At 34.2% G+C, this 13,889-nt stretch overlaps 1 protein-coding gene across 3 annotated transcripts in view; it reads right to left on the reverse strand.

Annotated features, from left to right (window-relative positions):
* Positions 1-1,089: 1,089 nt before the first annotated feature.
* Positions 1,090-13,889, reverse strand: part of DACH1 (dachshund family transcription factor 1) — a 502,642-nt gene continuing 489,842 nt past the window's right edge. For all 3 annotated transcript variants that reach the window (XM_069066774.1, XM_069066775.1, XM_069066776.1), the window contains one exon: positions 1,090-3,804. In XM_069066774.1, coding sequence (XP_068922875.1) covers positions 3,767-3,804 — 38 coding nt within the window. In that variant the 3' untranslated portion in view covers positions 1,090-3,766. The remainder of the gene's footprint in view (positions 3,805-13,889) is intronic.

Consider the following 13,889-nt stretch of genomic DNA (forward strand, 5'->3'; position numbering starts at 1 on the left):
TATCTATCTATCTATCTATCTATCTATCTATCTATCTATCTATCTATCTATCTATCTATCTATCTAATCTATCTGATTATCTATTTCCTTTTTTTAATAGCTTCATCCAAAAAGCACATATCCTGCTCACTGAACTATACCAGTTAATACCATTTGTAAAAAAAAAATAGAAACTTTGTCAGCCCTAATTCAAAAGTGAAAAAAAAGAGGCAATACCTTGACCTAATTAGGGAAATTTACCACTAATTTCTATAGAACATAAGCAGCTGTGTTTTCTGTTTTAATTCCATTACCACATACACCATTCCCAACACAAGGCACAGTTTGGCAATGTTCACATTGATGTTTTAGTGTTTCAATAGGGCATAGTTTTGGCAATATATCCTCAAAGATCTAATTAAAATATTTGCTTTAGGTATGAAAATATAACATTTTTCATCTCCTTGGAAATGCTGAATATTTTCAGTTTTAATAAATCTACATAAAAAAACATTTAAGTCACCAAAAATGATTAAAAGAATTGCATTCTGCTAAAATGCATTGGAATTTCAAACTTTCCAAATGTATAATCTCCAATGATAGAGGCCGAAAAGAAATAAACAATACCAAAAAATCTCTCTGGATTACTGTAACAAATCTACTCTTATAGATATGGGAATAATATGTTTTGTTCCATCAACATGTCCACTTTACATTATTCAGCATAAAGCTTTGTGAAATAAGAATCCTGGGAATATCAGAATATAAAGGAAAAAGGTACAAATAACAGCTTCATAAACTGAGAAATGTACATAAATAAATCATGTAGATGTGGGCAGTTTGCTTAGCTGGCAAGAAACAAAATATGGAAAATCTGCTTGTTAAACAATAACCACAGAGTGTGCTTTTATGATGTTTTTCACCACAGTAATTCATATTAGAGATAGAAGCAGTTGCATGTTAAATAAAATCATTGAGCATTGTTCCCTGCACATTGCAAAGAGCTGACTTATGTTGTTTTTAGATGCCTCCCATTAGAAAGTAAATATTCCTCCAATGTTATACATTTCACAAAATTTAATAAAGATGAACAGTAAATAAAGTCACAGAGAGATTTCAGACAGTTTTATTAGCAGATTGTTGAAAAGAAAAAGAAAATTAAATACAATAACAGTAAACGTGGTTCTCACATCGAAACCAGGCTCAAATAACTAGGCTACCATAGAAAAATTTCCAATTCTTGCATTATGATGTAAAAACAGATTTTTGTACAGATTTTGTACAACAAAATTCGTAATAACCTTTTATCATTTTTAGAAAACTTTAAATATATAGATAAAAATAGACAATTTTCATAGGTCCTACATGAAGATGAGTATGTTCTGTTCCAAGGGCTTGCATAGAGCGCAAATGTGGTTATAATATAGAACAACTAGACATTAATATCTTTAAGATTACAAAAGCATATAAACAATAACATGAGCACAACTGTATTCATCATCTATGCAAAACAAACAAACAAATCAACCTGTATAACTAAAGAGGGACAAAAAACCCTTAACTTACGGTAACATTTCATGAATTGTAATATTTACACCCATGTTAGTAAGCTTCTTTCTTAATATAGAACTGATCACTTTTTCCCCCTTGATCCTTTTGAACATTTCCATTTATGTCAAACCAAACACTGAGGCATTCTCAAAGGTGTGGAAAGCATATATTTAAAAACTAGTAAAACCTACTTACAGGTGACTCTATGCAAGGAGCAGAGGAATGCCAGATGCTACTACATATTTTCAGCTGTAGGCTTTTTTTTTTTCTCTTTCCAAATATCTATGATTCGAAGGCTTGCCACAAGTCCATCCGATTCTGAAACTGTTACCCTTTAAAGACTGTATTTGAAAAAAAAAATAAACCTAGAGTATAGGGTATCATGCTCAGGCAACAAAGAGGACAGGAAGGGTGATGGAACAAACATGCTTGGAAAACAAAGCTCCTACTGAGAATTTAGTAACAATATTTTAAATGAAAACATTGCTCCTGTTCTTAAGCAAGCTAAAATGTGAGCTTGTATATACAACTTGGTTTTTTTTTGCCTTAAAAAAAAAGAAAAAAAAGACTGAAGTAGATTGGTGATGGGCCACATGAAAGAAATGCATACCAATATTGCAAGGAAGACCTAAAAAGTATAAGAGCTCAGTGCTAGGATTTATAAAACACTGGATTTTTAAAAATCAAATAACTTTGACATCCGATTGAACTATATTTCAAAAACATCATTAGGTATTTTTGCTTTAATATGTTTTCATGTAATAAATAATTTTTGATGAGCATAAAACTTTAAAGATAAAGCAAACTCCCCAAAGTATAGTAATAGTGCTGATTCATGAAAATCAGTCTTTAAAGGGGTAACCCCAAATTATGCAAAATCCAAGAGAACTCTAACTTAATTATGCTAGAAGCACTGTGGTGCAGCTTATTTCCAGTTATCTGCACAAAAGTGAAAACACATACTGTAGCTTTCAGAAAGACAGTGAAAAGAACACATAACTACCTTTCCCCAGTATCAGGGCTGGTAGCACAACAGACTTCAACTTTATCACTCCGCGCTACGTGGTATTGGACTGATACATCAAGTGTTTGTTAGGTTTTGTTTTTCAGCAACATTAACGTAACATGACATTAACATATAAAAATATCTCTGGTGTTTCGACTTGCCTCTCAGCCACAATCCATTCACCAAAGTGCCATCGAGGGCACTAAGCAGGGTCCAATTTACAGATCAAAGTGGCTGACATAGTTCTGATGTCACCAGATGCGTAAGATCTCATTCATTAATACTGTGAGTCCAGGACAAATATTTACATGCCTGCATGCGTTAAAACTAGAATGGTGTCTTTCTGACCAACAGGGTGACAAAACGTATTTTCTAAAATTTCATTTTCCTAAACTCTAGTATTCTACTGCATACATAATACCTTCCTTGTGTGGTTTGTGTTTATACACTGTACATGTGACCAACAGTTTGAATAAGAAGTAAAATCTCCCTCCCCCCAATTAACCCCTACCAGTTGAGAATGAGAAATTAATACCCTACCTATTATTTTCAGGAAAAGAGGCCTTGAGAAGAATAAAACAGTTTGGTGTTTTTTTTTTTTTTTTACTTACATAAAATTTTACTTTGCTGTTACTAGCATCCATGTATATTGGTCTCTTGGGAAACGTGAAAAAAATTTCTTCAGGAGAAAACTCCCAATTAGTAAGTGTAACAGAATAATATTCTTAATTTACTTATTTTATTTGTTTTCATTTTTTAGTTATCCTCTCATGTCCCCTTACAGGTTCTTTTCAGAATGGTCTTGCTGGTTTCTGGAGGACACAACAGTCTGTAAGTTTGGGAGGTAACTGCTGGAAGGTTCTTTTGATGTGCTCAAATACAGAATGGTCAGAGGAGTACAATGTTTTCATTCCATTAAAAAACAATGCTAGGCCTTGGTTGGGCCTGCCTGTGACTCTGTATACAAGTGTCCAGCAGCAAAGTTGCAGTAATTAATTGTAAGAAGGATACTTGCACATTTACAAACATTCTCAGGGTCTCTAGCTCGAGCCACTAGTGAGAAACAATGAAGGAAATTTCAGTAGAATGCTTTAAACTTTTGAAGAACATTGATACACAAAGATGAGGAAGTCCCTTGTGAAAGCATTTTGTTTTCTCTTTACTTCCCAATGCTGAATGTCTTACTGCAAAGTTCTTTACCGTAGAACAGGCTTCTTCAACGAGAAAGATTCAGTACATGACAGTAGTTTTCAAATAAAGTCGTCCATCTGAAAGCATACAAACAAAAAAGAAAAAAAATTCTTAAAGCATGTACTTAGGGAAAAAGCACGGACATACTCAAAATCCATCTAATCCAATGAAAAGCTGATGTTTTTGATTCAATCTTTTATACATCAGTGATGTAACATCTTCACATATCCTCTAAAAGAAACCAACAATTACACATGGTTTGTAAGATGAAAAGTGTATACCTTCTAGTACCCCTAAATTTATAGTATATGCTGACTTTATACCAGTCAAAACACAAAGAAAACAATGGCTTCTTGCGTGTTTTAATGATAAACAAACTTCACTGATTGCTTTTGAATGGCAATTACTCCTTCTTTGCTTGCAGAACCAAAATCCTATATGTATTCACGGGATATCTCTAGCACTAAATGTATAGGTCCCACCTTGTACTCCAGCTGCATTGTAAATCAAACAATTATTCTGTTAAGATCCAAGCATTTCACTTATTATTTAATGTTCAATTGAGAAACAGACAGCCTGTCTGAAGGGAGCCTGTCTTTTGAAAAGCCACAGAAAATAAGGACTTGGCAATACAAAAACCTAGTTCCCTGCAAACATTTTTAAACATTTTATGGAGAGTGAAATTGTACTACTCTGTCATGTTGTGACAAAACCAAAATTATTTGTATAAAATTAGACCATTAGATTATTTTCAAGATATGAGTCAGGTGTGTGGAATTCATGATTCTGTAGGGAGAAAGAAATCTTCCAGTATATTTATATCAAAGGAAAAAAATCGCCTCTTCCGTAACTTCCATAAGATCAAAGGTAAGGTCCACAGGGAGATACTGAGCACCACTAGGCTTTCTCTTACAGTTACACAAATATACTCTAAACTTTGTCCACTACACTTTAAAGTATATTTCTTAGAGAAGCCTACAGAGTATTTTAGTTTGTGGCCATTAATAAAGACCATTGCCTCCATTATAGCATTTCTTTTATCAGATTGAGCATTCACATTCTCTAAGAAAAGAAAACTGGGGTAAGAAAATAAGGTATAAGGTGGGGAAACTTATCCTTCCATACAATGTAGAGTGTATATTCCCCCAGAATGCAAGGAAGACTAGGCTATTTGGGAAAAGATGCAAATTAACACCAATTCATAAAAGGCAAATATACATCTGCAAACAAACAAACAAAAAAAAAGGGAAGTTAAAAGGATATATGATCCTCTGGTCTAACTCCCTCACTTTATAAGAGAGGAAAGGAAAGTCTAAAGAGATTAATTAACTTGTCAAAGGTCACATTGCTAATCAACGGAGATGTGCAGACTAGAACTTAGGCCTCCTAGTCCAGTGTCCTGTCAATTACAAAATGATGTCTCCTACAGGTTTCTTTTTTTTTTGGAGGGCAATTGGGGTTAAGTGACTTGCCCAATGTCTCACGGCTAGTGTGTTAAGTGTCTGACAACAGATGTGAACTCAGGTCCTCCTGACTCCAGGGCCAGTGCTCTATTCACTGCACCACCTAGCCACCCCTCCTACAGGTTTCTTGATTTCACATTGATAAGGTTTAAGATGAGTATAAACATAACATTTTCTAATGCTATTAATGTTAGCCCTAAAAGATTTGGATGTCTCTTAAAACTTCACATATAGAAATAGGAACAATTTATAGTACAATAATGAAATAATAAAGGACATCGTAGTTAATACTTAAAAAATACTAAACATTTTAAAAATGAACTTTTTCTACAACCCATAGAAGAAAAAGGAGAAATAGCTATGGAAACAAATGTTGGTAATATTAATGTAAGTGTATTTATAAATTGTGGAATGACCTGTAAATTGCTGGGCCTAATAGATTACAAAGGAGAATATGTACTCTGATACCATTACCCATATAACCCATTAGAGTTGTTTCTTAATAATACAATAATTTGATTGAATTGATTAATCAAACCACTAATCAATTTAGTGGAAAAATAATTACTCAGACTATCTTTATGACTTTAATGGTCTGTTATTTTCTGGAATTAATGTATATATCATAGTCACAATAAAGAAATAGACAATAATTAAATTGAGCATTCTTTCATTGATAGAATCCAAGGAATTGTATGGTCTATTATAATATTTTTTTAAGTTCTTTGGCAAATTAATAGTTTGGAAGTTCCTTAAAGGAAGAGATTATGTGTGTGTGTGTTTGTGTGTGTCCCTCATAATGTACAGTATAATGTCATATGAATATAGGAGCTCAAGAAATGTTGACTGATTAATTTTCCAAGTCAATAGCATTCAATGACTATTTATTTAACCCAATTGGCCTTAAGTAAATTCAGTAAAACACAATTTTGGACCAGATCTATGATGTTATTGTGATAAGGAACTTCCAATAGAGAATCTTTTTCTATCAAAGCATCTACTTGGCAAGTTGTACTCTGAAACACTGAGAAATTAAGTAATTCACTCAGGGTCATCTAGTTATGTATGTGTCAAAGAAAGGATTTGAACTCATCTTCCTGACTCTGAGCCTAGCTCTCTCTCCACTGTGTAATATTATCTCTCTATATTATAGCCATCAAATTAACTTCTAATGATTAGAATTTACCTAGTGAATTAGTATTTCCAAAAGTCCAAATGTCTTAGAGTTATGTCAATTATAAAAGCAAGTGTTATGAAGGCCAATTACAAAAGTGGAAAACAGGCACAAAGAAAAAGCTCAGGTGTTTTTTATTTTGTTTCGCCCAACAATGTAATAGTGATACTGCCTTTCAATGGAAATCAATAGATTTTCAAAAGAAATTATACTTAGCGCATAAGATATTGAATGCAATATGCAGAAAGTAATAGTAACACAAGGTAGAATTTAGGACCAAATTGTGTTATTTGACTATAAACATGGCATGGAAAAACATTATTAAAAAGGGAATATTAAGAATAAAATCAGACCAGGAGGGAAGTTTAATATCCTCTTTTATCTTTATTACTCTGTCTTCAGTTTGTCATTTTATTCAACATTGACTAGGGTCCACCCATAATTACTAGGATACTGTACAAACACAAGGCCCATCCTGAGTAAGCATTAATTAAAAACAATGTATGGCAAGATTTTTAATAAATCTCTATCTCAGTGCTTCCCCACAACATGGAGTTGATCTTGGCTTCTAAAAGTCTATTCTAACAGAGCACAAAATCTGGCAAACCCTACCTAGTTGAAAGGGCTAAAAGTTAATGATTGGTGTGTATGGGGGGGGAGGGAGACACCCATATCTGAAAAGGTAACTATTAAGGTGTGCTATGGCTCTGACTACGCTGCTCTAGGAGGCAGCCATACCAATGAAATCACAGATCTTTTGGATGTCACCATAGTTTGGGTGACATGTAAACCTAGAATCTGGTTTCCACTTTTAAAACATTTATACACATTTTCACATTAGTTGTGGACCAATGTTGGTTATTATTCAGGCAATGGCCTAAATTGTCCTTTTGTGTCTACCTTAACTGACCTCTGGGCCAGAAATTCTGTTTATCCAATTCTATCTTTCATCATGTACTAATATTGACTTCTTTCCAAATTATTCCTTCAATTAAAATATATTTTGGAAGGAATGTCAATTTAATATTACAAAGATAAGCTGGTTACATTTCAGGGTTTTTTTTATATTCTTACTCTCAACTGGGTAAACTTTCAACAAATAACTTTAATCTATTATTTATTTTCAAGTCAGCATAAACATCAACAAGAGGAATGTAAAAATAAGTATCAGGATATTTATGTAGGTATATACATACATATGTGTGTCTGTCAATCAGGCTAAATATTTAAACGTATATATATAATATATATGTAAACATAACTATAACCTAACTTTTCTAATTTTTAGAAAACTTTTTTATCTTTGTTTTCCTTACTGATTGATTCTTTTTTTTATTTTTTGCTTTTTGGGGGGCAGTTGGGGTTAAGTGACTTGCCCAAAGTCACACGTGTCTGAGGCCAAATTTGAACTCGGGTCCTCTTGACTCCAGAGCCAGTGCTCTATTCACTGTGCCACCTAGCTACCCCAACTTGCTGACTGATTCTAACACTTCTCTTGATTTATTTCTCCCTTCAAATCACCCCATTAATACTATTTTCTTCCCTTATCTTGATCAGCATTTTTAAAAGAAATCACTCTATTTGTTTCTCTTTCATGTCACTTTTTTTTTTCAGTTTTCCCATCTTTCCCCAGATTCAGAGCATTTTAAAGCAGAGTTCTTTCCATTGTCTATAGAGATATATAGCAAAAGCCTGTTCATGGAACCAAATCAGTGGTCTCTGTTGCTTTTTGTATTGCTTGTGCATTCAAGAGGAAGAAAAAAAAGAAATTAAGCAAGGCCTTTTGTAAAAAGAGTTTTTATTCTTCTGTGATGCATGAAGCATCTGCAATGGTTGAGTAAATCTAAGGAAAAAAGCAATGAACACATGAAAAGTAATCCATTAAGTATGTATTTAAGAAGTCAAAAGAATACAGGTTACACAGAGTGATGACTTAATTTTTCATTAAATAAAATATGAAATTTGCATGTCTCTGAGACACATGTAGAATGAGACAGCAGGTATATCAAAAATTAGAACTTCCAAAAGAAGCTATGTAGGATTTATTTGCATAAATAAATGATCTTGATTACGTATTAGCAAATATAAAGTCCCTTCACCAAAATGTTAAGGTAATCAAAGACTGATTTGAGGCCATATTATTCTATTAAGTCTATATTTTACACATATTGTTTAGGGTACTAATTTTCACTGAATTCTGCCCTCAAGTAGTTTATTCATCTAAAACAAAACTTAAACCACCCTTCTACAACAGTATTAAATAGATAAAAAGATTAAGTTTCTTTTAATTACATGCATACTTCCTGGCTCATAAACAAAGAACATTTTGAAGTTATTGAAATACTCTTTATGAATTACATTTCTTATACAGTTATCAGGTCCTTTTTAACACAGATATGTCATATATTTACTTGTTTGACTAATGTGTCTAACAGATGGATAAATGTATCAAACATTAAAGCTGTCAGCTATAAACAGAACCCACCTGCCACAGTTGGTATAGTTAAGGAACCTTCATAATTAAGTTATACTTAGGCCTCAGAGGTTTTCTGCAGTTGAATACATAGCTACCTTAATCTTGTAAAAGGTCTGTTGCTGGAAGGAAAAAATCAGGGGAAAAAAAAAGGACCATCTCTGGCCCTTTGTACCAAATCAGACATTAAAAGCAATTCTACCCCACTATTTCCTCAGCCATATCAAAACATGCTCCTGGAAACTCCAATGGCTTTAGAAAGAAAAGAAGCTTTAACTAGCTTTATATTTTTCTCAAAGAGTTATATTGGTCCTGGGACCTATAGTAAATAGCATCATATAGACATACACAGAGAGCTAACAACAGGCAACTGAATTATAGCACTATGCTTCTATCTCAGGGTTCTGATGACAAACCACGAGAGTGAAAGGCTAGTGGCAAAAGCCCTGGGAAGGAATTATAGGGCCATAATTCAAACTGTGCCAGGTTTTTATTTTATATAATAACAGATCCAATACCTTCTCCTTCCCCTACTCTTCAAACAGCTACAGAAGTCATGAGGGCACAATGAAGGTACTGTCAAAACAAGCCACATGCCCAGAAATTGCCACTGAAATGACTTGAGCATTTCCATTGCTGGGGGATCATAATTCAAAGGTCTGTTATTTGTATCTGAGAATTCTAAGGTTTGTTTTTTTTTTCTTTTAAGGGCTGTACTTCACATTTTACATTTCCCTGAAATCTCCTTCATCCTCCCTCCTTACTTGCACACACACACACACACACACACACCCAACACCAATTTCTTTGCTTTTATGTTTATAGGAGTCATGGGCGGGGAGAGGGGGGGGGGAGAAAGGTTGTACTGAGCCAGAGCTGCAGTGGAACTGTTTTATTGACCTCTATCTAATTTGTTGAGAGTAAATAACTAAACAACTGGACCAGTTACTAGGGGGTGAACACTGGCATTGACTTTCAGAGGCCATGAGTGGGCAGTTGGATCTCTTAAGCCATGTTCAGATTGTCTACTTTGCAAATCCTAACTCGATGTGATCAACGTGGTAGTAGTGACATTCTTTAGGTCATGTAGCCCTAATGGAATAAGTAAAGGTCATGAATTATAAAACAGAGTTTCTTGATGCCTGAAATATAAGAACAGCCCGTTCTCTTGGCAGTACTATTATTTGGCTTTCTACCAGAGGTTGGTATGATAGGAAAATCATCAAGTTAAACTTTGTGTATGGGAGTACTTAATTAAAAAGTCGTTTCTAATTAAAAGCATTTGGGAGTAGGGGTTGAGTGAAACTGTTTAAATTACAAATTCCTAATAGTTTAGAAGTTGGTTTTGACTTGATGCTTGGAGCTATAATTCAGCATGTGGGGAAAAATTTAGATCACTAAACAGATTATGAATGCCTGGTTTTTCACTTGCCTAATTTTTATTACTATTATTATATCTAGTAAGTTTTGTTTTAAACTAAAGGGATATTAAAAAATAGAATCTTAAAATAGAATGCAGCTTTCTATTTTAAAGTTGGAAGATATACTCTAAGCATTAAAAATAAAAAAAAATAAAGTTTCTATTTCAGATTTTTTTTTTCAATTGCTAACCTGGCTGGAATGAATGAATGGCAGAAAAAGTCATCTGAGCTAGGAAAGTGTTGTTCAAATTACATATGTTTACCTAGCAAACATAAACGTCATAGTCAGTGAAGGTTTTCTGTTTTTGTTTTAAGGAGGCAGGGGGGAATATAGAGGGAGGTAAGGGAGTGAGTTACTTCAGTGCCTTCATTTTAGCTTGCGACGTAATTACTTATAATGTTCTATTCATCTTCCTCTGAACTACACAATGTGTAGATACAGGAAATATTCAATATACACAGGTAAGCACAACACAATAGCTTTCATCTGGGACACAATAACTAGAGTGCTAAATAGCTTAATAAGTTACGATGTTGAAAACAATAGAAAAAATTAAATGTTTGTTTGATACCAAAGGGACTATGCAAAAATCACATTCTAAAATAACTTTCAGAATAGAACAACTTAAGGTAGCTTATTTGGAATAATGTTGATGAAGAATGCAATCTTTTCTTTGTGTAAAACATATGCAAAATCTCTGAAAAGGAAATGTGGGAGGGGGCAGAGGGAGTTTATATTACAAACATATATAAATCCATGCTCTGCCCCTGTCTTGGATCTCATTGCCCCAAAGAACTCTCTATCAGTCTCTTTTGTGGGGTTTATACAATGGCCTTCATAGACTGTATTTCCCATTACAAAGCTGCTTTATTAAAAATGGCATCTCATTTTTCAAAACCTACTCCTAGCCACCTATAATGTCAGTAAAGGGGCTACATTCAAAAAACAGGTTGGATTATTCACAGGATCTCCAGGCCAGCTTTTATTAAAAGAATCAGGTAAAGAAATTTTTAAATGATCGAGGTTTATTTATTTCAACAATATGGGGTTAATGGGAAGCGTGGTATACTTCTAACCTTTGTTCCACATGGTATCTCAGTCAGGAGATGTAAGAAAGACCAAGGAGCGACAACCAAAGGGACACAATCCATGTGGCGTTTGAAAAGCCAATAAGGGGAAGTCAAAATAAAAGCAAACAAATAGCAACAGATGGGAAGGATCTTAGTCAAGTTATAACCCCTCTTCTAAAAATCCCAAGAGGAAGCAGCTAATTAAAGAAAATATTATTTCTTAGTTCTTATAATTTTATTTTTAGAGTGAGAACACGTCACTGCCATCTAAGTGCAAAGCTGAGACAAAAAGTCTATGCTTACTTACCCTGGGAAAAACTTTTAAGAAAGAGTGATTCATTGTATCCATCTCTCTATTTCATAAGGACAAGAAATAAACATTTCTGGATTTATTGAAATGCAGAAAATGCAGAGTAAAATAATATAACAAAAATCTTAAAGTTTTTAACATTATTTTAGTAAGGGCCTTCCTCCCTCACCCAAATCTTCCAAAATCCCACCAAAGGTTTAATGTTTAATATTATTCTATTGGGTGGACATAGTTACTTCACATAGAGAATAACACATATACCTTATTACATGAAATATATTTTTTTAAACCTTGTACAATGTTCAACCACTCATTTGTGGACACTGACAGAGAACATTTTCCAACTGCAGCAAGGGTCAAAAACCTTTCAAAAAATCATCAGGTATTTAACCTAATGATACTAAACTTTTCATCATCAAAGGTGGGAGAAGAGAAAGTTTGTCAGAATTCAGTCACAGATCACTAAACTAAAAGCTAGCTTTTTTTTTTTTTTTTAAAGCAATGGGGGTTAAGTAACTTGCTCAAGGTTACAAGGCCAGTTATTTTTGTGTGGCTGTCAAGTATCTGAGGCCAGAGCCGATCCCAGGTCTCCCAACTCTCTTACTTGCTGCGCCACCTGGCCGCCCCTATGCAATTGGAGTTAAGTAACTTGCTCAAGGTTACATGGTCAGTTATTGTTTGTGTGGGTGTTAAGTATCCAAGGCCATAACTGATCCCGGGTCTCCTGACACCGGGCCGGCGCTCTTACTCGCTGCACCACCTGGCCACCCCTAAAAGCTATCTTTATGCTGAGAACATAACATCCCTGACAAATCTTTACAGTGGTAACCACACTTCCTGCCATCCATCCATTCACCCCATTTATATTCAAAGTCCAAAAAAAGGAGCTCACATATTACTTTTTGTTGAACATAACGGGACAGTTATCACTCAGCATTTACTCATTTGAAGCCTGTACCATGCTGTACCATATTATCATGCCACCTTCTCATCATTCCTATTCTAGTGAGTAACCAAGATCCAGGATGTTCTTTCTTTTTCAGGATCTGGCTCACAGTGCCTTTTGTTCTCAATCTCTACACATCATTCTTGTGACTATACAAATATGATGATGACTTTTCCAATACCCTGTCCTCTTAATTCTATGATGTCCTCAGTTGTGTGATTTCTGCATCCACTCTATTTCAGGTCCTTTAATGCTAATGATACCCTAAAAGAACCAAAGGGAAGCCTCCAGTGTATTGGATGGATCCACTATGAAGGACTTATGGCTTAGAACTTCATGGGATGAGAAGGCATGAAGGCAGTAGGGGAGAGAATGCAAAAAACAATGAGGTCACAGATCCAGAAAATACATGAAAGTATTCCAGTTACATTTTACAATTAAATGTCATGCAAAGTAAATATTAGGATGGCCTTGCATTTTGAAAGTATTATAAACATAATTACATATATTAAGTAGTATTGTCAATGTTTTTCCCCATAGATTTGGAGATTATTTTCATTATATACATTAAGTGAAAATAAAATCTATATTTTTCAAGCAATTCATTTTTTCACAGTTTTATTTATTTGAATATAATTATACTTATACACATGGGTAAGTATTAGTAGAAAAACTGGCATAAATACATACATATTTTTATGTGTAATTATTGCATTTGTTCTTCATTAATTTTAGTTGTGTCTCATTCTTCATGATCTCAGTTGGGGTTTTCTCAGCAAAGATACTGGAGTGGTTTGCCATTTTCTTCTCCAGATAATTTTACAGATGAAGCAACTGAGGCAAACAGGGTCAAATGACTTGCCTAGGGTCACAGAGCTAGTCAATGTCTGAGGTCAGATTTAAACTCAGGAAGTTAACTCTTCCTGACTCCAGGGTCAGGTCTCTATCCATTGTGCCAACGAGCTGTCCTACAACTATAATCACCTATAACTATAATTACACTGTCACTATGTAATTCAGGCCTCTATAATTTTTCAACTTTTGCAATAGCCTCCTAATTGATCTTCTTGTGTCCACATTCTCCTTTCTCTAGTTCAATCTTCAAATAGCTGTTAAAATCTTCCTTAGACTTGGTTCTTACTATATCTTTATCCTACTCAGATGCAACTTACAGGAATCAGATAAAGAAAACAGAAATTGTTTATATTCATTAACTCTGAATCTCCCAGACATTTCTTTATTTCTCGCTGAAGTGATAGGAAGGAAGGAAGGAAGGAAGGAAGGAAGGAAGGAAGGAAGGAAGG

This window comes from Petaurus breviceps, unplaced genomic scaffold (genome assembly GCF_028583685.1).
Source record: "Petaurus breviceps papuanus isolate PSGF00001 unplaced genomic scaffold, PetGlider_PUasm1.0 90730, whole genome shotgun sequence".
NCBI classification, from domain to species: domain Eukaryota; kingdom Metazoa; phylum Chordata; class Mammalia; order Diprotodontia; family Petauridae; genus Petaurus; species Petaurus breviceps.